Source organism: Juglans regia, chromosome 10 (genome assembly GCF_001411555.2).
Source record: "Juglans regia cultivar Chandler chromosome 10, Walnut 2.0, whole genome shotgun sequence".
Taxonomy (NCBI): Eukaryota; Viridiplantae; Streptophyta; class Magnoliopsida; order Fagales; family Juglandaceae; genus Juglans; species Juglans regia.
In genome coordinates, this window is record NC_049910.1 from 1,789,274 (window position 1) to 1,815,351 (window position 26,078).

The 26,078-nt window shown below is 37.1% G+C and overlaps 3 protein-coding genes across 3 annotated transcripts; 2 read left to right on the forward strand and 1 right to left on the reverse strand.

The window, feature by feature from the left end:
- Positions 1-12,982: 12,982 nt before the first annotated feature.
- Positions 12,983-16,536, forward strand: LOC109008945 (protein NRT1/ PTR FAMILY 5.8-like). Its single transcript, XM_018989250.2, has 4 exons — positions 12,983-13,343; positions 13,563-13,780; positions 14,804-15,345; positions 15,472-16,536. Exons 1-4 carry the CDS (start codon positions 13,280-13,282, stop codon positions 16,313-16,315), a joined length of 1,668 nt encoding a protein of 555 aa, XP_018844795.1. The 5' UTR covers positions 12,983-13,279; the 3' UTR covers positions 16,316-16,536.
- A 910-nt stretch (positions 16,537-17,446) lies between these two features.
- Positions 17,447-19,318, reverse strand: LOC109008946. The gene has a single exon (XM_018989251.2). It carries the CDS (start codon positions 18,673-18,675, stop codon positions 17,680-17,682), a length of 996 nt encoding a protein of 331 aa, XP_018844796.1. The 5' UTR covers positions 18,676-19,318; the 3' UTR covers positions 17,447-17,679.
- Positions 19,319-23,029: 3,711 nt separating this feature from the next.
- On the forward strand, positions 23,030-25,628 carry LOC108997068 (protein FAR1-RELATED SEQUENCE 9-like). Its single transcript, XM_035694779.1, has 3 exons — positions 23,030-25,180; positions 25,283-25,351; positions 25,449-25,628. Exons 1-3 carry the CDS (start codon positions 23,030-23,032, stop codon positions 25,530-25,532), a joined length of 2,304 nt encoding a protein of 767 aa, XP_035550672.1. The 3' UTR covers positions 25,533-25,628.
- The last annotated feature ends 450 nt before the right edge of the window (positions 25,629-26,078 follow it).

Genomic DNA, 26,078 nt, shown 5'->3' on the forward strand with positions numbered 1-26,078 from the left:
ATATGTTAAGAGCAAGGGTTGAAGTGGATATTACTAAACCATTAATTAGAGGAAGGTTCTTAACAGTCAGGGGGTTGCAACGATGGATCCCCTTCAAATACGAGAGGCTCCCATCTTTCTGCTTTGCCTGCGGGTCCATCGTACATGTCAAGCAATGCCAAGGTCATAACAGAGAACTAAAGAAGGATGCAAGCCTCCAATATGGCCCTTGGCTCAAGGCCAACCCTTCAAGAGCTGGAGGGCTTGACTCTCACTGTTATGGTGGGATCTCGCCCCAGTCTGCACTCCATGGAAACCAGGAAGAAAGCTCGGCATGGACTCAGGAAAAGAGGCACGGATACCAAGGAAAAGAATCGTCAGATGAGGTATAACGAAACGTGGGGGACCAAGAAAAAATGCACCATCCCCCTACTGTCACGGATTAGAAGGTGGGAAAGGAGTCAGTTGACTTTCCTGTTATGGCAGAAGGGCAGTTACCATATGAAGAAGGTCCATCCGTTATAGTAGGGACCCAGCCTCGAGGAATGCTAAAAAAGAAAAGCTGGAACTTCCGAAAAGTGGTGCAGGCGAGGCCACCCACTGCCCTGAGATATCGCTAGCTAGTCATATCAGTTCACTGGATAATTTCCTGGACCAACAAATCAAGGATCTGGCAGAAGCCAGAATGAGATCCTCTTGGAAAAGAAAGCGCGTGATAAGACATTCTCCATGGTTGAACCAGGTAACTCGGATGAGTCAAACCAATGTAAAGCCAAAAGGAAGTTGAAAACATGTTGTAAGATAGATAGTAATGACAGTTTTAAAAAGAAACAAAAGACCAATAATTCCAGCTTTGAGGTGGATGAAAATCTTAAGGTGGTGGCTGCAAGGCAGCACCACCATTATCAATGATGTGCATAATTTGGAACTGCTGAGGGCTTGGGAACCCTCGGACAGTTCGTGAACTTCATAGGATTGTGAAGTCTAAGAGCCCATCTTTCTCATATTCTTGTTAGAAACAAAATGTGGGAGAGAAAGAGTGGAGAAAGTTAGAAGTACGCTGGGTTATGAGTGTAGCTTTGTGGTGGATAGCAAAGGACTCAATGGAGGGGTGGCTTTTCTATGGAGAGTTGAAGTTAATGCCTCACTAGACACATTCTCTCATAATCACATTTCCCTTACAATCCAGGAAAATTTGGGTAACAAGATCTGGTTGATAACCGGTTTTTATGGCTCCCCTAATACTGGTAGAAGGAAAGACAATTGGAGGCTACTGAGAGCATTAATCCCAGCACCCCCCATGGCGTGGCTATGTGTGGGGGATTTTAATGAAATTATGCATGCAAATGAAAAATGGGGAGCTGCTAACAGACCTATCTCTCAGATGGAAGATTTCTATGAAGCCGTGGAAGAATGTGGCTTGAATGATCTAGGGTACAAGGGTGATATGTTTACATGGAGTAACAATAGGGAAGGAGCTTAGTTCACCGAAGAGAGACTGGATAGAGCCTTAGGGAATGCTAATTGGTATGAATCCTGGAAGTACTTCTCTGTGGAAGTAGAGCCTATCCACTCTTCTGACCATAAACCTTTACTGGTGGTGTGGAGTAATTCTAGCAGTTGATCCCTAAGAGGGTTAGACCTTTCAGGTATGAAGCTAAATGGGCCTCTAGAGAGGAGTGTCAAAGGGTGGTTGAGGAGGCATGGAGGAGACCCCAACTGTTTACTTGCAAGGTGGACAGGACAGTGGCTTCACTTGTTAATTGTAAGGAAGGGCTAATCGAATGGAGCAGAGTGGCCTTTGGAAACTCAAAAAGGAAACTTAATGGCAAGCTCAAGCTCTTAAGATCACTCCAAAACTCGAACACAGGGAATTTAGGAAAGGAGATTAAAAGGTTCCAAGGGGAAATTAATCAACTATTGGAAGAAGATGATGTATCCTGGAAACACAGAGCAAAACAGAAGTGGTTAAAGGAGGGTGATAGGAATTCAAAGTTTTTCCATCTTTGTGCTAACCAAAGAAGGAAAACAAACTTTATTTAGTGCATTATAGATGAAGAAGGAGCTGAAGCAAGCACCCAACAGGATATTGCATACCTGTTCTAGGTTTTTTTTAAAGGGTTGTTCTCTACATCCCATCCTGAAAGGATTGAAGAATGTTTGGGCAGTGTGGAAGCCAGGATCAATAGTGATATGAGCTCTCACTTATCAAAGGAATTTACTGATCAAGAAGTAAAGGAGGCTATATTCCAAATGAATCCCTTCAGCTCACTAGGACCTGATGGATTCCCCCCAGCCTTTTACCATCAACACTGGAGCTCTATTAGAAGGGAGGTATGTGAAGCTGCTCTTTTTGTTCTCAACTCAGGAGGTAGTTTAAAGCAAATAAATGAGACCTTCATAGTTTTAATCCCCAAAATAAAAGAGCCTAAGAAGGTCACTGACTTTAGGCCCATAAGTTTGTGCAATGTCCTCTATAAGATTATATCCAAATCCATTGCCAACAGACTTAAGAAAGTGTTGCCTGAGATCATTTCACCCACTCAATCAGCCTTTGTTCCTAATAGATTAATTTCAGATAATATAATTGTGGCTTTTGAGGCTCTCCACTCAATGAACAACAAGTTACAAGGGAAAATAGGCCACATGGCTTTAAAGCTTGATATGAGTAAAGCCTATGATCGAATTGAATGGTCATTCCTCCAAGCTGCTTTGACAAAGATGGGGTTTCCAGAAAAATGGATTAGGCTTATCATGAATTGTGTGGAATATGTGTCCTACTCTATACTGGTCAATGGTACTCATCAGCAGGTGTTTAATCCAACAAGAGGCATTAGACAAGGGGACCCTTTATCTCCATATCTATTCATCATCTGTGCTAAGGTGCTTAGCAACATGTTGAATCAAGCTGAGGCCCGAGGTGAGTTAGCTAGCATTCCAATTGCAAGGGGTAGACTTCACATCAACCACCTCTTATTTGCTAATGACAGCTTGCTATTTTGCAAGGCCAGTGTATTGCAATGGTGCAAACTAATTGATATCCTATCCTTGTATGAGAAAGACTCAGGCCAGAGGCTAAACAAAGATAAAACTTCTATCCATTTTAGCAGAAATACTCCTTAGCTGGCTCAAACTATGATCTTACAGATTGCTAGTATTAGATCTTGTTCCTCATATGAGCAGTACCTTGGATTGCCTTCCATGGTGGGGAGATAAAAAACAGGTTCCTTTAGAAGCATCCTCGACAAAATGAGAAAAAGAATTTGTAACTTTAAGGTTAAGACCCTCTCTCAAGCAGGTAAACAGATATTGATAAAGGCTATAGTACAAGCTCTCCGTACTTACTGTATGGGAGTTTTCAAACTACCTGGATCCCTCATCAAAAGAGTGAACTCCATAATGCACAACTTTTGGTGGGGCCAACAAGACAAGGAAAGGAAAGTCCACTGGATCTCATGGTCCTCTATGGGGAAACCAAAGTCAGAAGGAGGTTTGGGATTCAGAGAAATAGAAAGTTTTAACCTTGGAATGTTGGCAAAACAAGGATGGCACCTCATTCAGCAACCCAACTCCCTTTCTTCTATGGTGCTAAAACTAAAATATTTTCCCCACTCATCTTTCTTGGAAGTTAAAATGGGTGCTAGACCCTCATACATCTGGAGGAGTATCTTGGCTTCTCAATCTCTTGTGAAAAGGGGTTCAACAGGAGGGTGGGAAATGGAATGAGCATTAAGATATGGGAAGACAAGTGGATCCCCCAAACCATATATGGTAAAGTGGTCAGTATTAGACAAGCTAGGGACTCTCAAGCTAGAGTGAGCAGCTTGATTGATCCAGACACTAAGGGCTGAAATCAGGGGCAATTGGAGGCTTTGTTTGATGAGAATAAAGCTAAGATGATTACTCAGATTCCTATTAGCTACTCAAGCCTTCCAAATAAATTAATATGGAGAAGTGCTACAAATGGCCAGTTTTCGAATAGCATATCACCTACACAAGGAAATGATAACCCAGCTCTAGGCCCAAACTTCTAGTAGAGATAAAGATGAGGAAGAATAGAAGGTTCTATGGCAACTAAATGTGACACCTGCCATAAAAAATTTCTTATGGAAGGCCTGCAGAAATGGTCTTCTCACAAGAAAAAACCTTTTCCATAAAAGAGTTATTGAAGAGCCCTATTGCCCCATCTGTTTGAAGGAGGAGGAATCTGTTTTCCACATGATTTGGAGCTGCCCTGCAGCCCAAGATTTTGGAGTTGCCCTGCAACCCAAGATGTGTGGGGGCAATGTTCAAAGTTTATTCAAAAGAAATACTTTCCTCCCATGTCTTTCAGAGATTTATGGAAACATTTATGTCAAGCAGCAGAGATGGAAGTTCTTGTAGAGTTTGCCACTGTGTCGAGGCTCCTATGGCTGAGGAGAAACAGATATATTTTCCAAAAAGAGTTTATACACCCCAAAGTGGTTTGCAAACAAGTTACAGAAGTGCTGAATGGATTGGATGCATGCAAGGTTTCGAGAGATCAACAACAAAAGGAGGCTTGCACACCTCGAAGGTGGACTCCCCCTCCAGATACAATTCTCAAAATGAATTGGGATGCTGCAGTTGATAAAACAAAATGCATAGTGGGCATAGGGGTCATAGTCAGGGACTATAGAGGTCAGATGGTTGCTGCTCTGAGGAAGACTATATCTCTATATCCTGACCCTGTGGTAGCTGAAGCATATGGGGCTCTGGAGGCTGCAAAATTTGGACTTCAGCTTGGCCTTACACAGGTCATATTGGAGGGAGATTCCCAACAGATGGTAAACACTATTGCATCAAAAATCAAAGATGACTCTACTATGTCTATGGTGTCTCAAGACACTCTTATTCCTCTAACAGTATGTCAAATGGTCTGTTAAGCATGTAAGGCGTGAAGCCAACAAAGTGGCTCATGCTCTAGCCAAAAATGCTCTGTTATTGTCTGATTTTGTAGTAGATGTTGAGGAAATTCTCTCTTATATCTCTATTCTTATCATTAATGAATGAATTGAGCTTCAAGCTCCTCATAAAATAAAAAGTTTTCGTACCTAAAACATTAATCTTTCACTAAAACACAGAAATTTAGGGAGTAGGCCGACCTCCAACTCCAAGTACTGGTGGGTATAGCTCGGGTGCCAGACTGCCAGACTGCCAGCCCGTCTGCTTAATTAGCACCACAAATATTAATTAATTAATGTGATTTTGCACTCTTGATCTGGATACTCATGTAATTAGATAGATAGGTTGTTCCCACGAGTAACTTGGTCTCCATTTTGACGCACAGAATGCCGACATTCCCATTTAATTTGGTCGGTCGGTCCCAACTCATGTTTATTATCAATTGAAGGACATTCTTTCATTTGAAAATGAACATAAAGACATGGGTTGCAAGTAATTTTTGTAGCGAATATATATAAACCCAGATTAAAGTGAAGGAAATAGCTAGCTTTCATGAAACCTTACGTCCTAATTATTATCATTAGAGAGAGAGAGAGAGAGAGGCCGACAACATGACAGATAGTGGTCAACACGAGAGCCAGAACCCGCGAGGAATTAAGAGATTGAAGCTAGCAGCTTGTTGTTTGTTTGTAAATTGAGAAGATTTAATTAGAAGACTTATTTTTTATACACTTTATAATGAGAAATTATATTTATAATCGTGAGTGTGTAAGTACCGTACAGTCGCTTTAAAAAAAAAAATAAACATGGGATCCATATAAAAAAAATTAATTTTTTATGAATAGATTCCACTCTTTTTCAAAACAACTGTATAGCGTTTGCACATTTTACGATTGTATATAGCATTAGTCTAATATAATATTGTTGGTGTGGAAGCTTTTCACATCATTTATATTAAAAATTAATGATTGGTCATGACTCATGTATTATATCATACTTAATTAATTAAGAATTTATAAAATAAAGAAGATATATTAATAACGAATTAATAATAAGGCAATTAGAAGACAACAGGACCCAATTGCATGCATTAATTAGTTTTAATATCACCCGGCCAATATCATTCATGAGCACTATGGTACGTACGTACGTGGCAATATTAATTATTTGCCGCGACCACGCCGGCCCCCATCATATACATACATATATATATATATATTATATATATGATGACATGCTTAACAACATGTCATTATATTTCAATATGCATGGATAACTATCACCGCAACTCTTATGCATGGATAACTATCAACGCAACTTGATGACATGCTTAACAAGGGAATATATATATTTTTAAATAGAACTCGTCATTATATTTCAATATGCATGGATAACTATCAACGCAACTCGTCATTATATTTCAATATGCATGGATAACTATCACCGCAACTCGATCTTATTAATAAACATATATATATATATATATATATATATATATATATATACACTAGCAGTAGGCAACGCCCAAGGAACGTTTGCCTAATTTTTTTTTTTATTTTTTTTTATTCAGTGATTGAATAAGTATTTTTTTAATAATTTTATGAATTTTTTATTTTTTTTAAATGTTTACGATGATTAAAAAAATATATGAAAAAAGGAAAAGAAAAATAAAAAAGTGAAATACACATTCAAGACATATTTTTAGGCTACTTCTTCATTAGTTGTAGCAGTTCTTTTTAATTAATTAAGAATATTATCATATTTAAGTTATGTTAAAACTCTAATTATTTATATTGTTATACTTTTTTAAAAATATTTAACAAAATTTCATCATTTATTTAATATTCAGTAAAACTTTATCTTTTATTTAATGATGAGAAATTAGTATTTTATAAATTGAAGTTAATTTTAAGTGTATGATATAATATTTAAAATTTAATTATCTATTTTATGTTAGTTTAAATCAATATTTAAACTTCTACCGTTAGATTAAATTTGAAAATTAAAAATGAAGGGTTGGAATTTAAAACTCAAAAACTAATATTTTTTCTTACTTTTCTTTTTTTCCTCTCTCATTCCTCACGCACGATTGTGGTATTACGTTGCACATTGACATTCACAAAAAAAAAAAAAAAAACTATTCATAATTACTGTTTATAAACAGTAACAAACGGCAAAAAATCATGCGGAAAAAAAAAACTTCTTATTTTTAAAAATATTTATGATGATTAAAAAAATACATGAAAAAAGGAAAAGAAAAACAAAAAAGTGAAATACACATTCAAGACATATTTTTAAGCTACTTCTTCATTAATTGTAGAAGTTTTTTTTAGTTAATTAAGAATATTATCATATTTAAATTATATTAAAATTCTAATTATTTATATTGTTATACTTTTTTAAAAATATTTAACAAAATTTCATCATTTATTTAATATTCAGTAAAACTTTATCTTTTATTTAATGATGAGAAATTAGTATTTTATAAATTGAAGTTAATTTTAAGTGTATGATATAATATTTAAAATTTAATTATCTATTTTATGTTAGTTTAAATCAATATTTAAACTTCTACCGTTAGATTAAATCTGAAGATTAAAGATGAATGGTTAGAATTTAAAACTCAAAAACTAATATTTTTTCCTACTTTTCTTTTTTTCCTCTCTCATTCCTCACGCACGATTGTGGTATTACGTTGCACATTGACATTCACAAAAAAAAAAAAAAATACCGTTCATAATTACTGTTTATAAACAGTAACAAACGGCAAAAAATCATGCGAAAAAAAAAAAAAAACTCTACTTGTTCATCTATGAACAGTAAATTATACGTATTGAAGATTAAAGATGAAGGGTTGGAATTTAAAACTCAAAAACTAATATTTTTTCCTATTTTTCTTTTTTTCCTCTCTCATTCCTCATGCACGATTGTGGTATTACGTTGTACATTGACATTCAATTAAAAAAAAAAATTACTGTTTATAAACAGTAACAAACGGCAAAAAATCATAAAAAATTTACTGTTTATTACTGTTCATTTATGAACAGTAATACACAGTAAATTATACGTACTTTTAAAGATATGCAAGATATATAATATTGGTGAATAAGTTAAAAGGTATGATGGATCTAGCTAGCAGCTACGCTAGGATGATATATATTATAATTTGAATTAATAATATTTTGTAATCAAATTAGGATATTAGTCAAGATCGTACGTTAATTAAGATGATCAGTTTCGTCATCATGCGTGCTACTTTCTTTTTATTGAATTATGGAGAATCAAGCCGCCCATCTTATGTTCGACAAACGTTCTGAAAGGAAAGTACTTCTCGTTTGTATTGCGTTGTTTTCCTCTATATATATATATATATATATATATATATATATATATATATATATTTCCAGTGCTTGATCTATCTATAGTCAGTATTTATAGACAACATTTACAACAAATTAATCCATGAATTTTGGATCACATGACACGTGTCCTTTTGGATTTCCTTTCTTGTTATACGAATATTAATTTCTTGAGTGCTCTGACACTGTAGTGGTGCTGCTGCATCTTGCTTCATTGGTGGCATTTTCCTAATTTTGTGTAGCAGGCGGCCGATACAGTACTGCAGATTCTTTACAAACAGTGATCGATTGTTCGAATTTCGTTCTTTGAAAATATATATATATATATATACCAATTTGTACCAATTCATTATAGGATTACAAAGATTATATGCTCGCCATTTGACATAAAAGTACTCATCATGTGCACTTCGGCCAAATCCATTTGTTCACCCTTCAATTTGGTGTAACGGATGAATTACTTTCAAAATTTTGGACATGATCGATTCACTATAAGAAAATTATTTATTTATAATTATTTAATTTCAGTAAAATAATTATTTATAATTAAAATAAATTTATTTTAATTATAAATAATTTATTTTATCATAATTAAATGACCGTAAAAATTTATTTTTCTTGTAATAATCATGTCGTCAAGCAGGATGGGTCGAACTACCATAATCACTGCATGGCATGAATTCATGAACAACTGCATATATGCATTAATGAACATTAATGCGTACAGAGGTCAGAGCAAGAAATTTCGACGTCCGGCCTTCATGATAACAGCTATTATATATTGGTCTCTCTCCAACTTTATTTGATAATCTCTGGATCAGAGGCAGTATGATCTATTTCTGTGTTAATGGACATGCATTATTACTGCATTAATATCTTTATTTTCCTATAATTAATAAAAAAGATTTGAAAAATCATATCGAGTAGTACTGAAACAATAGTATTGCAACGTCCATAAAAAAGGATTGACGTCGATGAAAATACGTACGAGCAAGTTGGAAAGGGTACTACGTACTACCATGCATGCTGCAGTACTCAATTCATATATATATATATATATATATATTTTTTTTTTCTGTATACCATTTTCTCTTTTATGGTATCTCGATCTCTTTTTTGTTTGTACGTTAACATTCTGTGAAAAGGGAAAGTAAAAATATTATTGAAAACCAATCAATTGTTAATTACAATATATGGCCTTTTATATATACAGTAAATGTACACGTGTATAATGATACAAACCAAAAATAAAAAAAATAACTATTCTTTAATACTTGACTCCCTCGAGATGGGAAATAAATGTTGAGAAGACCCATCTTACATATCAAAGCATAAAATATTTTAAATTCTAGTTTATTCTTGACACGTAAAGCCATAAGCATCTAACGGAACCATGTAGGATAATTGTCACCTGTGATAGGTTGTGTAACAAGGACAGAATCAGGACTATCTGAATTGGTGAGGAAGTATGAGTTTGAATAATCATCTCTAGTGGAAGAGAAGGAAACGGAAGACGTCATATTTGAGAGAGAGGCTAAGTTCGATAAACGTATGATATTATGTGAAAAGGAAAAGTGAAAATATTATTGAAAATTAATCAAATGTTAATTACAATATATGACTTTTTAGGCTGCGTTTGGTTTTCAAATTTAGCTGAGCTTAGTTGAGTTCAATTTAATTTTAAGTTGAGTCTAACATCTAAACATCTAACTCTCAAATTATTAAATTCATTCTAACTAAAAACTTTCTTACACGTGAAACTCACAATTTTTTTCAACTTAAAATATCTTTATACACGAAGCTCATAACCTTTTTCAATTTTTCAAAAAAAATACTAAACATATCTTAACATCTAAACACATTTTAAACGTACTTTAGATGGATTCCACATAACTCTCTTCACTACTCAACTCAATATTATTTATATAAAACTTAATTCAATTGAGTTCAACTCAACATCTAAATGCAGCCTTATATACACAATAAATGTACACGCTACGTGTATAATGATACAAACCAAAAATTAAAAAAATAACTATTCTTTAATACATTCCGCATCGCATCTAGTTGTAGGTCTGTTTTTAAAGGCGGTTGTAGAGATATACGCAAAGAACAATGATGACATACAGCTGAAAACTTCCTTATCGGATAGTTTTCGGTATTGTTCAGCAAACATTGCTAAAGTAGCATATAGCTGTCTGGTTGGCTAACATTGCTTAATGATCCTCATGCAGGTAAGTTACTCGAATCAGATTCTTTTCCAAAATTCGATCGATCCGTGCTTGATTCTACCAGATATTCCATATTCTATTTTGTGTATATTTTTATTAACTAATTCATGAAAAAAAAAATGTTTTAACCATATATAAAGAGATAAAAATTATAAATTCGCAATTGATGTAACTTAATTATAAGGTTCATTAAAATTTAAAATGTAAAAATTTATATATTTATTTTTATTAGATTTTTTTGTAATTGTAAAATTATACATTAATATTTGCAACAAAAAGGAAGTCTGTAGATCATAGTCATAACTTGTACCCAAAATGTCAGTCATTCTGATGATCTGCAATAAAACATTATATATATGGTGGAGATTTAAGAAGAACGTGAACTCTTATATTATTATATAGGAAATGAATTGATTTGATTTGATTAAGCGAAATGAGGGTGGGCCGTGTGAGACCAAAATTATTATCATCCTTAGGTTGAGTGCACAGGACCCGCGAATTGACAGATCAAATTAAGGATACTCGACGCATACGGCGCCCATGCAAATGCCCTTAGAGATAACCTCATGTTTTGATGGTTTTTGCTTACGTGTCATCAACTGAAAATTTAACCATAACATTGCTGACTAATTTCTATTCCAAAGGGAACTTTCAATAGGGTAACTACGTACGCATAGTACAATGGGCAAAGTAAAATTGCCCAAGAAACATCAAATCAGGGAAAAAAACATAGACCAACATCATGTCTACGTACGTGGCGATGACGGAACACGGGCTTTTGTGACATGATTTGATAATTCTGATGACAGCTAGCTGGCTGCTATATATATTTTCTCGGTCATTAATCTTAATTTAGCCAGTGGAGGTGTAACAAAGTGACATCCATGTCACCCAACCACCAAGCTAGGCAGGGGAATGATACAGTGGATATCGATCTCTGAAGTCCCGGAAAAAGCTAAGAGTCACTGCTACTTATGATGGCCATCGATCTTTCCATTATATGGGTATTTTGGTAGTTTAATATGAAGGCCGATTCCCGTATCAGCCAGCACTAGTGTACAGTGATATTCTCTCTTGATCGATCGGTCTCTGATCTTTTCCCTATGTATGTAGAAACTGTGTTTGCTGTGTGTCTGCATGTGGGTGGTGTGTGTGTGCCGAACTCGACCTTCCATGTAAGTTTAACGCATTCTGACGATCTGTCTCTATAAAACTAGTTCTTAACGCAAGTACTACGCGATCATTGTCATGCATGCAGAGTCAGAAACGCATTCGGGATTATTGGATTTTTATATATTTTCTGTACATGATTTGTTAATGTTGCTCTTAATTTATATGGTTTGGACTGGACTGGATTGGATGGGATAGACAAAAGTAGATAGCCATGAAATGCATGGCTTTGATATATATCGACTAAAAAGATGAGAATATGACAGTAGCACAAAGATTACCAGTACTGTACGCCCAGCATGCAGCCTCTTTAATTAATTACTGGTAAATTAAAATTGCGGGATCCAACGGGGTCTGAGTTTAGTGGATCGATCAGCTTTATCACGGTCAAAAGGTTTGGGATAAGATGACAATATATAGCACTACGTACGTACCCTAGATCTCATCATTTGGTAAAATTATTTGTTTCCAGCCTCCATGTTCACTTCAAACTCAAAGCATGCATGTCGGGCCGGGTCAAGTTTGTTAATTGCTCGTGTGGGTATAGGCCGACGAGAGTTTATTTGATAATTTTTACTTGTAATTACTTTTTTCTTCTTTTTGTTAGAATTAATTGTCAGCTTATATATGATCTATATAAAGCTAGGTACCATTTTGTCTTTTATTTTATTTTATGTTTTTTTTCCTTAAAATGCAAGAAGCTGATCAGCTCTATAGGCATCTAATTAAAAGACTAAAACCATATATGGATTAACATGATGATCATCTAGCTGTATTAATTAGTTTCTATCCAAGGTCTAAAATTTAGTTGTTTATGATCTATAATTTTTAGACGGTATTAAAAATAAGAGTAAATCTATTTATCATCTTTTTTCTCATCATTCTATGATGTGACATTACTCTAAAAATAAAGGCATAGCACATACTATCCTACCGACAGATATCTTTATCTTTAATTGCGATTGAATGTTGAGATATGAATTGATCTACTTTAAGAATCTGGCTACATCTTACCTTATATTTATTTTTACATGGCACAGGTGTAAACGTCATTCCTCGTGTTAATGCCGCCACGTGGCCCAAAAGAGGAGGGTACTGCAATATCGATCGGTTCCATAATCAAACTGGCCTGCGCATCAGGTTCTGTTTGATATTTGCATGTCGACAATTTGGGTTCTCGATAACGTAGCCGTGACAACATCATGTCTAAACTGAAAGTGGGATTTAGCTTTTTCTTCTCAAATAATGCAACCAATGTTGGAAGCGCTTTAGCTATATAGCTTTAATTTAGTGAAATGTCTAGCGTCCCATTAGGTCTATAAAAGCAAACCCTTTGCGACACTGATTCTAAAGATCATCTGTAGTAAATCAAAACATGAAGAGATCGTGTGTACCCAATAATATAGAGTGGTACTAGTACTACTGCTTGTCATGTTGAGTGGTGACTAGCTAGAACTTTGGGGGCTTGCGCGGTACAGATGATCAAAGAATAGATCAAACTAATTATTAAGTGTGTTTGCTGCTTCAATTTTCATTGTCTTCTTCTAGTTTCTCTCCCCAATCCCGGCGTTGCTTTGCTCTGATCAGTACTGCATCCATCAAATTCTCTCTCTGATCATGGCCGGAGGAGATCATCACAGATCAAAGGGACTGATCAGCAAGTCATGCATTCTCTTAATAGGTACGTACTTAATTGTCCTCTCTTGATCATTAATATGGGGGATGCGGACCCTTAATTACAAGCATTTGATCTTTATAACCCACATATATATAAGTAGTACTTTAAGTGCTCCATTCTAGTTCTTGCTTTTGATGAGCATTTCATGCTGAATGTATTGACAAATATATATAATATAATATGGTTTATTTCAATAATTTGAATTCATTAATATTTTTATAGTGATATCTGGTATGGAGAGGTTCGCATACAAAGGGGTAGCATCAAATCTGGTGACATATCTCACAGATGTGGTGAATATGAGCAACTCTTCTGCAGCCAAGGCGGTCAACAGCTGGTGTGGTTTTACGTCCATGCTGCCACTGCTAGTGGCACCCCTTGCTGACTCTTATTGGGATCGCTATTCCACCATTTTAGCCTCTTCTTTCCTCTATATTATGGTCAGTCACTTCCTCTATATATAATTAAATATTCCTCAAACACATGATCTTCCACGAATTCGTTCTTTGTCGCATATATATATATAGCGATCATGAGCTTCGTCGACGTTATCATAAGTAGTATTAATTATTGTTTGTCAGTTTTCATAATTTAGACGTTGATTAATGGAGATCAATGCTTTAATATTGAGTCCTCGCATGCATGGCTTCGCTTTTAAGATATGTCTTATTATCAAGTTGTGGCAGAGGGTTTAAAGGTTTTCAAAAGATGATTAGATGAGCCATTATGGTGGTGGAATGGAGCTTGGTCGCATGATCAACATACACCCTAGCGGCCTATTGATCATCAAACTGCTATAAAATGAGATCAGGAACTAGTATAGTTTAATTGGGGGTCACTAGAACTGATGTGCATGCAAAGTCTCGAATGATTTGCTTGATCAAAAAGAAAAGGTTTCAAATGCCTTTTAAAATTTTCCCGTTTACCATAGGGAATTAGTCTTGTAATTTAATATATTTTCATACTATCTTTGCTTTATCATAACAGTCTTGAAAGCTTTCCAAGAATCACCTCACCACTATCACTGTTTTTCGTTTTTAAACCATAATTTTTGTACGTGGGGGGCGAATGAATAGTGTCGACCATTGTTACGACAAGGATATATATATATATATATATATATATATATAAAATTAATAAAGACTGCCATATAAGCCAAAAAAATTAATCGGTAAAAGGAAGATCAAGGATGGACTACTCTTTACAAAAAGCCATGCAATACTATTTTTGTTTACTTTATATGTAGTACTGAAAATTAACATCATTTGCCATTTTGAATTTCCTCTGTACGTATGGCCTAAAAATTCCATAACAGCAAAAATCAGCAATTCCTACTTATTTGCACATGCTCTCGATCAATTATATATAGTGGTAATTACAAAACATTAATGAGACAAATTGATGATCCAGATAATGATTTTTGTCTGTTATAGTACTTTACAATACTGATCGTGTTCTTTTAGGGTCTTGCGGCATTGACATCAACAACATGGGCATGGGCATGGTCCTCTGCAAGCAAAAGTACAAGGTCTTATTCGTTTCTCTTTTGGTCTCTTTACTTGGTTTCAATAGGCCAAGGTGGATATAACCCATCTTTACAAGCCTTTGGAGCAGATCAACTTGATGAACATGATGATGATCAAGATCAGGAATTGCCCTGTATTAAAGACGAGAACAAGTCTAATAAAAAGGGTTTATTCTTCCAGTGGTGGTATTTTGGTGTTTGTAGTGGAAGCCTCACGGGGGTCACTTTTATGTCCTACATCCAAGATACATTTGGTTGGGTTCTGGGATTTGCTATTCCCACCATAGCAATGGTACTATCCGTTGCATTTTTCTCTTGTGGAAGCCGGATGTATATTTATACACATAAACGGGATGATGCTATCCATAATCATAAGCCATTTGAGAGCATAGTTCGAGCTTTCAAAGCAACCAAGTCAAAGTTTATGACTAGTGGAATCACCTTATCAAATTACAGTTCTGATCAAAAGGTCGATCTAGAGTAAGTTTTTTGTATCAATTTTCAAGGTAGCTTTGTTTTGGAACGACAATATCTAATTAGTTAATGTTTGTTGGCTTCAAGATAGAGCTCTTATAATATGAAGATTCTTGCTTGTTTTGTTTGTAGGCTTCAAGAGAAACCTCTTTGTCGTGAAGAGTTTGACAGCATAGAATTAGTCTTGGAAGAGAACCCCAGAAACGGTGCATATATGCTTCAAAATACCAAAGTAGTGCTCCGGCTTCTGCCCATATGGACAATGCTTCTGATGTTTGCTGTAATTTTTCAACAACCCGCAACTTTCTTTACTAAACAAGGAATGACAATGAAGAGGAACATTGGCAGCTTCAAGATCCCCCCAGCTACTCTACAGAGTGCTATTACATTGTCTATAATTCTCCTAATGCCTTTATACGACAAAGTTTTGATCCCGATTGCACGGCTGATAACTTGTGATCCAAAAGGTATCAGTGTAATGAAAAGAATGGGAATAGGGATGTTTCTGTCCATCATCGCCATGGTCATTGCAGCAGTGGTCGAAATGAAGAGGCTAGAGATCAGCAGAAAGATGGGAAATCTTGATTCAGAATCTGCAGAAACATTGCCACTAAGCATCTTTTGGTTGCTTCCTCAATACATTCTGTTAGGCATCTCAGACATTTTCACTGTTGTTGGGATGCAAGAGTTCTTTTACAATGAAGTTCCTGTTAGAATGAGAACCATGGGCTTTGCACTATACACAAGTGTTTTTGGGGTGGGAAGCTTCTTGAGTGCCATATCGATTTCACTAGTTGAAATCTTTACGAGTACAAAAGGAAGGCACAGCTGGTTCTCTGACAACATGAATGAAGCTTGCCTAGACAAATTCTACTGGCTTCTAGCCTTGCTAAGTGCGTTGAGCTTGCTATTGTACGTAGTTTTGTGCAAATGTTACAAAAGTAGGTCTGAATTGGAGAATGAAAACTGTACATAAGCTCTTTGTTTTTATTTGGTTTTTTCGGCCATGAGCGTGAAAGTTCTTTGTTTTGAGTTTGACACAGTTTTAGGTAATTGAATTTCGTATCGGTTTGCTTACTAAAGATTGTAATATTATTTGTGCATAAGAGTATCAGATAGAAGGAACCCCAACTGTAACCAGGCCTAATGTGCAACAATTATGTGAGCCCTGATTATTTAACAAAGAAAACATCATGTGAGCCACTGAGCCCTACTACGTTTCCATGAAAGATTGCTAATTACAAGCCTACACAAACAGAATCCTATGTATTTCCAGAAAGCAGGATGTGCCAAGCTAATGTAGTTAACAGTCACTAACCTCGTTTAGCTCATTTAGATCTGCTCTCAAATGGAAATCAAGACTCCACCTTTCTTCCAACTCCAGCACAATGAACTGTGGCACTTCATTTACAAAGGCAAAAGAATGCAGAACTTTTCCAGTTATAACACATTTAACATTCAGGTGAAGCAGTGTGAAAAACCAAGCAACAAATATACGAATATTTTACATTAATGCCTTTCCCTTTCAATCAAGAGATAAAAACACAGCACCCATCTTCACCACTTTTTTTTTTATCTAAAGAGGACAAGAGACCCCATTTTTATTTATATGCACTCGCTCTTGGCGAAGGAAAACCTTTTACAATGTAGGAGTTTGGGAATTACAGTAGGAAATCCCAAAACCAAACTCCTTGTAAAAACCTATGATATATCTATACTAAACTATAGCAAACATACAAAACTATAATGTCTATATAAAAGTAAAGGTATTTAAAACCGAAAGATGAGCAAATCTGATTTATCGAGAATCCATCTTAACCACATAAAGCCTCTTTTATAATCATAAGACATATGCCCAACAAAGTAAATATGACACGTATTAGATCTTAGATGATGACATGAATTTATGTTGTCTTAACATTAAACCAATCCAACGACAAACCAAATTCCATCTTTTCTTAGAAAGAAGGTGATGTCTCATATTGAAAATACCAACCGCATTAAACATTACATAAAACAGCAGAATTGAAAATCAATGGAACAGATGAGTTTATTCGGAAAGAACTTCACATAGACTCGAGTACATCTGAATATATTTATCCAAATCTTATGGAAATCACATGAAGCGATAGAATGAATGAAAGATGGAGTTTCATTACAAGGAACTGAAGGGCAAATGTATCACAGAGTACTAGAACCAAAGGTACAAAAATGAAATCCAGTAGAACCGTTATCTCAATTCATTTCCACAAAAGGGAAACCGCACTAACAACATTAAAAAAATGATAACCAATTGAAACAATACGTTCACCAGCTAAAGCTTCGACTGTATTTAGCTCATTAATGAGTGCCATAACCATTTACACCCGATTCCACAACGCCCACCGGCTTTTGCACGCTGTCCTCTTCCTGTATTTCTTCACCAACATCATCGTCAGAATCCAAAGTAAATTGTGCATTTTCAAATCGCCGCATTTCTGCACCGAGCGGTTTGTACCGCGTAAAATCACCAGGAACTCCATATTTCCTCACAAAAATCGAGTACGCCCCCACAGTCGAAGTTACAAGAAGAGCTAGGTGACAGTTAAATTGTAGCGTGGCGATAGCTCTTGCCCGGTGATACTCAGGGTGTCCCTTACACCTGATTGTATAATTCCCTCTACTCTTTGCTTGCAAAGTGCACCCGCTAGTTATCAAATCGGTGTAAAAAGAGAGACCCATTTGCACAAACCATGAACCCTGTAAAATTAATCCAATCCCACGAGCCAATTTCGGGTAGTTCGATTTCGGGGATTTCAATTCCATCACTGTGGAGAATAAACAAACAGTTATAGGTACAAGCAACAGATCAAAATACCTGTTCTCAATTCCACTTGGGTCTTTCCTCTGTAAGTAAAACAGCAAGAACTCTTGGACGAAAGCGAAAAGACCAATCAAACTAAGAATGGAACACGGCAGAGGCATTGAATTCGTGAAAATTACCAAGAAACCCGTAATCGAATACAGCAGAAAGAGCGACGCCATGGCGAGGACTTGTAATTGAAGGACCGAACCGACATTGTCACGAGAATTGAGCGCTTCAAAGAAGGAGACCGTAGAGTTTAAGATGACTAAGAAGGAGAGGACAGAGGCGGAGATGAAGGTCAAAGACGAAGAAAACTGGTTCTTTTTGGGTCTTGACGAAGAAGCATGCTCTGGTGTGTGAATCGAAGTGGGAGGTGAAGACGGAAACGAATCCTCGATGAGATTAGGGATTGAATTTGAGGACGTGAGGGCCTCCCAAGCGCCGATCAGAATGAATCCAGTGCCAGTCATGGTGTAGGTGAAGAACCCCATTATTGAATTTCTCTCGTCTCTTACGTTTTCCCTCTATCTGCGCGCGCGCTCTCTCTCTTTCTCTCTCTCAAGACGGAGATCTCGATCCCGGGCTAGTCTTCCGAGACGGTGAGGTTGGGGTTGTTGGAAAGGTCAGAATGTGTCATTTTTGTTTGTTCACGGTAGTAAAGACTGGAGGCCAATGGAAAGGACGGGACAACTTTCCATGACTCACAATGCTGGCCAGCCTTGGTATCCTTGCGTAGACGAGAAATGTTGATTTGAACCTTCGCCTATAAACACCTTTCACTCCCAAGATTCTATGTTGAATAATTCTTCTTGCAGTCCACATCCTGCTTTGTAGACCTAAATGATACGTTTTATTTACGGATAAAACGGAGCGTTTCAACCAAGAGAAAAATGATTATGTGCCTTTGAAATCTCTTTCTCGATGAAACGTAGCCCGTCGCCCTCTCGCCGTCACCATCACCATAGCCATCGTCGTAGACATCGCCTGTGTAGCAGCCCATCGGCATTGACGTCATCGTCTCTTTCCTCAAGAGAGGACCCTCTTCGTCGAGTACCCAGTCGGCCTAGGTTGCAATTCCATCACCTTCCTCGAGTACCCAGTTTCCTTCAAATTCTCTTTTATTCTATTTTCAACAGCTTTGTTTCATTTGTTGGGTTCTCATGTTTGCAATTCTCTTTAATTTTTCATTTGTTGTTTTAAATTTGGTGTGTACTCTACTTGTTTGTAAAAATCTGTGAATGGGTTCCAATTCACTCAGATAATTGGTGAATATGTTGGTTGGGCAATTTGCAAAGTTGATGGATTGCTATGTTGTTGGAAGTGCTGGAAGTAAAGAAAATGTGAGTTATATCTATTTGGCAACTTGCCTATCTCTTGGTTTAACCCCAATCCGTCCTTTATTAAATGGTTGCTTTCTTTAATGAGTTCTTCTACTCCCAAGCCCCTACAGTATCCAACACCACACACTGCCGACGTGTATTTGTTTTTTTTTTTTTTTTTTAAATGCTACAGTAAAACGTGCGTTTTACAGAAGTTGAATTCGGCTTTTTCCCCAAATCGTTCATTTCGAAATTGCCTCCCTCGGTCTCGCGTCTGCTCCTCCCGCTTGGTTCCTCCGCAGCTTGGTTCCTCCGCATCTTCCATCGTCGTCCGCGTGCAGCCTGCCGTCGTCCGCGTGCAGCCTTCCGTCGTCCACGTGCAGCCTTCAGTCTGCCGTGAGCCGTCCTGCTTCAGCCGTCTGCGTTGTCCTGTTCCCGCGAGGTTTTTGTTGTTTCGGGCATGATTTACTTTACTGGTGCAGTGAACATAGTCCTTTAATTCTTTGGGTGTTGTTTAGACGATGAACATGCTGTATTTCATGCTGTATTTCATGCTGTATTTCATCCTGTATTTCCCGCGAGGTTTTTGTTGTTTCGGGACTGGTTGTATTACTGGTGCAGTGAACTTAAAGGACTAAATGTGAAAGTAGTTTGTATTATTAATTCTTTGGGTGTTTAGTCTGTGTTGTTTATTCACATTTTACTGGTTTAAAGTCTAAGAATTTCACTCTATATAGAGTTCCCAAGCCATGGATTATGCTCTCTCCGGCGCTCAAATGATTTTCTCTTCTGATTTCCTGCTCAGAACGAGGCCTGTCAACATAGTTTCTTGAACACAGACGTACGTCTTGGATGTTGAAATCTTAACCAAAACTCCCCAACCTAAACCTCAATCAAATCGGTGCATGAAGACACTAATGATCTGTTTACGTGACAGATTATAGAAACTCTGCCATATAGCATTAATGGAGACAACTTGGCAGGTCCTCTTCCAATACCCAAAAATTAGTTAGAGAAGCTTCTAAGATATAAACTATGTCCCGGCCTGCTGCATCACCTAATTTTTGACAGTAACAAATAATGACCATTATTTTACACCATTAATATCTAATCCTCAGATCCAACTAATTTATATGAAAGACTCATGGGCATTTGGGCCACTGCTTTCGTTTACATGTATTCATGAGTTTGTGGATCTGAATGCTCTTGATCTCATTTAGGTAACCTTTTTTGAAAATTGCGGGCATTTGAGCCACTGTTTAGTTTACATTGGTCAGTTTTTGGGATTAATTCATATATGTTAAAGTTTCAATCTTCCAATTGTGTAATAATAGGGAAGAAGAAGAAGACAATGCCCAGAAATGGGATTCGTATGTCTTGTAATCACGGATGCACGTATGATAATTGTATCGAAGTCTGTACAGCAGAAGAGCTATTTTGCCTGGTTTAATACTTGAATGAATAAGAAAAGAATTATGTCAAGTTCTTTCATGCTTTTCATGTTCTTGATCTGCTTCTTCTTCCAATTATTCAGTTGGCATTAATGGCCATTATTTTCCCTACAGTTTATCATTAAGTTGGTAAATCAGTGTACCATAGTCGTCTAGATCAACGAAAAGCTTAAAGGGTCAATCCTTTGACAGATTTGAAAAGATTTGAGTATTTTTTTACTGTCTAATCAATAGTTTTTTACTTTTTTGTAATGTCATCTAATGAATGTTGGATTACTTTTTTTTTTTCTTGTAATGTCGATCTAATGAATGTTAGATTACTTTTTTGTAATGTCGATCTAATGAATGTTTGGATTACTTTGTTTTTTTTCTTGTAATGTCGATCTAATGAATGTTGGATTATTTTTTTTTTTTCTTGTAATGTCGATCCAATGAATGTTAGATTACTTTTTTTTTCTTGTAATGTTGATCTAAAAATTCAGTTGAAATAGCGTGATGGACAAAGAGGAAGATAAAAGGCCACCTAGGCCTTCTACACCAATTCCACCGACTCAGGTATGATACACTGGTCATTCATAAAAGGAAGGAGTCTCAATTTCAACTAGTTAATGTATTTTTATTTGTGTATTGTAGGTCTCTCTCTGTCCAAGAAATGCTTACTATCCGCCATTTATGATGCATCCAAATGCATATCCAAATTCATATACATATGCATGGGGTAGTCAGGTTGAGAAATGTGTGAACTTTAAATTTTTTCCCTGAACTGCATTATTACCCGTTCTAATACCGTGCATGATTGCAGCCCCCACAAATGACATCGTATCCAACAACGTTCATGTACCCTCCGTCGACTAATGCGGAGAGTTCGGGCCATGTTCAACAAACGAACCAGGTATATTTATTCCTTTCTAATTTTTTTTTTTGTATGTGTTTGTTGTTATCCGTTCTAACAGCGTGGATGATTGCAGCCCCCACCAATGCCACATTTTCCAGCAACTTTCATGTACCCTCCGTCCACTAATGCGGAGAGTTCGGGCCATGTTCAACAAACAAACCAGGTATATTTATTCCTTTCTAATTTTTTTTTATTTTTTTGTATGTGTTAGTTGTTATCCGTTCTAACAGCGTGGATGATTGCAGCCCCCACCAATGCCACAATTTCCAGCAACTTTCATGTACCCTCCGTCCACTAATGCGGAGAGTTCGGGCCATGTTCAACAAACGAACCAGGTATATTTATTCCTTTCTAATTTTTTTTTATTTTTTTGTATGTGTTAGTTGTTATCCGTTCTAACAGCGTGGATGATTGCAGCCCCCACCAATGCCACAATTTCCAGCAACTTTCATGTCCCTCCGTCCACTAATGCGGAGAGTTCGGGCCATGTTCAACAAACGAACCAGGTATATTTATTCCTTTCTAATTTTTTTTTATTTTTTTGTATGTGTTAGTTGTTATCCGTTCTAACAGCGTGGATGATTGCAGCCCCCACCAATGCCACAATTTCCAGCAACTTTCATGTACCCTCCGTCCACTAATGCGGAGAGTTCGGGCCATGTTCAACAAACGAACCAGGTATATTTATTCCTTTCTAATTTTTTTTTTATTTTTTTGTTTTTGTTGTTATCCGTTCTAACAGCGTGGATGATTGCAGCCCCCACCAATGCCACATTTTCCAGCAACTTTCATGTACCCTCCGTCCACTAATGCGGAGAGTTCGGGCCATGTTCAACAAACGAACCAGGTATATTTATTCCTTTCTAATTTTTTTTTATTTTTTTGTTTTTGTTGTTATCCGTTCTAACAGCGTGGATGATTGCAGCCCCCACCAATGCCACATTTTCCAGCAACTTTCATGTACCCTCCGTCCACTAATGCGGAGAGTTCGGGTCATGTTCAACAAACGAACCAGGTATATCAGGTATATTTATTCATTTCTTAATTTTTATTTTTTTTATGTGTTTGTTGTTACCTGTTCTAACACCGTGCATGCTTGAAGCCCCCACCAATGCCATATTTTTCAACAACGTCAACCCCTCCGTCGACTAATACGGAGGACTCGAGCCATCCCAAACAAATGGATGGCCCTCTGTCGAGTACCGGAGAGGACATGGGAAGCTTTGAAAATCCTGCAAGTAATGCAGAGACAGAAGCCGATGACACAATTCAACAAGAGTCTGATAATGACCGAGTTGAGGAGGAGCCCAAACCTGGTATGAAGTTTGCCACTGATCATGAGCTTATGGCTTATTACATGAGATATGCCAAACAACAAGGTTTTGGTGTTATAACACAAAGGACGAAGAGAGAGGCTAATGGGAGGGTGAAGTATTTGACTATTGGGTGTGCACGAGGTGGCAAGTACCATCCTAGCCATAGTAATATCTCGAGGCCACGCCCAACTATTAAAACGGATTGTAAGGCACGGATAAATGCTCACTTGGTGGAGGGTAGTTGGGTGGTGACCACTGTTGAGATTGGCCATAATCATAGTACTGTCAGCCCACAAAAGTCTAGATTCTTTAGATCTCATAAGTGTTTAGACGAATACAGTCAGAGGATGCTTGATTTGAATGACAGGGCAGGTATTCGAATGAACAAGAATTTCGGGGCACTTGTTGTTGATGCGGGGGGGTTCGAGAATCTGCAGTTTCAAGAAAAAGACTGTCGTAATTTTATTGACAAAGCCAGACAATTAAGGCTGGGTAAAGGTGGTGGCGAAGCACTTACTGAGTACTTCAAGAGGATGAGGTTGCAAAATGATGGTTTTGTCTATGTGATTGATGTGGATGAAGAGCTGAGGTTGAGAAATGTGTTCTGGGCTGACGCACGGAGTAGAGCAGCGTACGAGTATTTCGGAGATGTGATCACCTTCGATACGACATACCTGACAAATAGATACGGTATGCCATTCGCTCCATTTGTTGGGGTAAATCATCATGGACAGTCTATATTGTTAGGGGCTGGCTTGATTTCAAGCGAAGACACAAGTACTTTTGTGTGGTTGTTTCGGGCATGGTTGGAGTGTATGGATGGTCGCGCTCCAAAAGCGATCATAACAGACCAAGACCGAGCAATGAAGAGTGCTATTGTAGTGGTCTTCCCACACACTCGCCATAGATATTGTCTATGGCATATAATGCGAAAACTGCCTGAGAAATTGGGATCTCACGCTGCCTTCAATGCAGGGTTGAAAACTGCCATCCAAAATGCCCTATATGATTCACAGACATGTGGTGAATTTGAGGAGAAGTGGGGGCAATTTATTAAGAAGTATGACTTAGGTGAAAATGCATGGCTGCAAGGGTTGTACAATGAGAGGTCGTTTTGGGTACCGGTTTACCTTAAGGGAGTTTTTTGGGCTGGCATGAGCACCACACAGCGTTCTGAAAGCATGAATGCTTTTTTCGATGGTTTTGTGCATTCCGGTACAACGTTGAAAGAATTCGTCGATCAATTTGACAATGCACTGCGGAAGAAGGTAGAGCTCGAGACGACCGCTGATTTCAATTCGTCCAACCAAACCATCCCATGTTCCTCCGCATTCCGCATTGAAAAGCAGTTTCAATCCGTGTATACGAACGCAAAATTTAAAGAAGTTCAACGAGAGGTGTGGGGAATGATTTTATGTAACTGCATACTTATCAGCAAGGAAGGTTGCATTTCCACCTACGATGTTTTAGATGAAATTACCACTGATGATGACCATGTCAAGAGCATCAAGTACACAGTTTACTTTAACAATGAGGAGGTTGATGTGAAATGCACCTGTGCGTTGTTTGAGATGAGAGGAATTGTTTGTAGACATGCATTGAACGTTTGTCAGATGAATAAGATTCATGCGCTACCGGAGAAGTATGTCTTGGATCGTTGGAGGAAGGATTTAAAGAGAAGATACACAATGGTAAAAAGTAGCTACGACGACTTACGACAAAATGCAGATTCAGGGAGGTATGAGCTTGTGGTGAAACGATGTTCCAAATTAGCAACCCGTGTATCGTCGAGTGATGCCCATGTTACTGCATTTATGCTCCACTTGGATGAGTTTGAGAATAAATTTAAAGGACTAACACAAGAGTCCGGTTCAACAAAAGTAGCAGAGACTGTGCAGACAGACAAGGGTAAAAAAATATTAAGCCCACATGTTGTCCGAGGGAAAGGGAGGCCGCCAACGAAAAGGAAGGTCCCACCTGTGGAGAAGGCTGTGACTAGGCGAAAGAATAAACAGGTAAGAAGTCTAGATTTTTTGGAAGTACGTCATATTTCTTCCTACGACTTTAATATTTCTACTTGTTGTTGATGTGTATTTCTGCTTTTCAAATTTATTTAGATACGTCGGAAAATATTTGACGATACATCCGAGCAATGTGAGGTCTCGGAAGCTCCAGAAAGTGGTCAGGTAATACATTTTTCTGTGTATAAATGCTATATTGCTCCCCACTTAGTTAATAAGCAATTTCTAATGATTATTTTTTTGGTATCTTAAATTTATTAAGATACAAAGTGCAGGCAAGGATGATTTTGTTGTTCTAACACAATGCAGTACCGTCGCACAACCAACGCCACCTGACAATGAGTAGGTGCTCCAAGAAGAAGACAAACGGATTGGGAGACTGTAATATCCAAGATAGTAGTTTGGTCTTTGTAATGTTTTATGTGGCATTTGAGGGACTAGTATGTGTTTTGGGAGGAAAAACAAATTTTATGTATATTGTTTGGGAGACTGATGGTTGATGTGTTATTTTTGAGAATTATTATGTATTTTGGCAGGAAAAACAGATTTTATATATATGTTTGGGAGACTGGAGATTCATGTGGTATTCTTGAGAATTATTGTGTATTTTGACAGGAAAAATAGCTTTTATATATCTGTTTGGGAGACTGGAGGTTCATGTGTTATTCTTGACAATATTGTGTATTTTGGGAGACTGGCAGGTATTATTTTGGGAGACTGGTTGTATTATTCAGAACGAATATTGTGTATTTTGGGAGACTGGTTGTTTGGGAGACTGGTTGTATTATTTATTCCAGCCATGCATATATTGTTATTTTGGAAAGTTTGAAAATTGTTTACATTAGACAAGTACCATACTTGTTTGTGTGAACTTTGAGTAAGCCTGTGAATA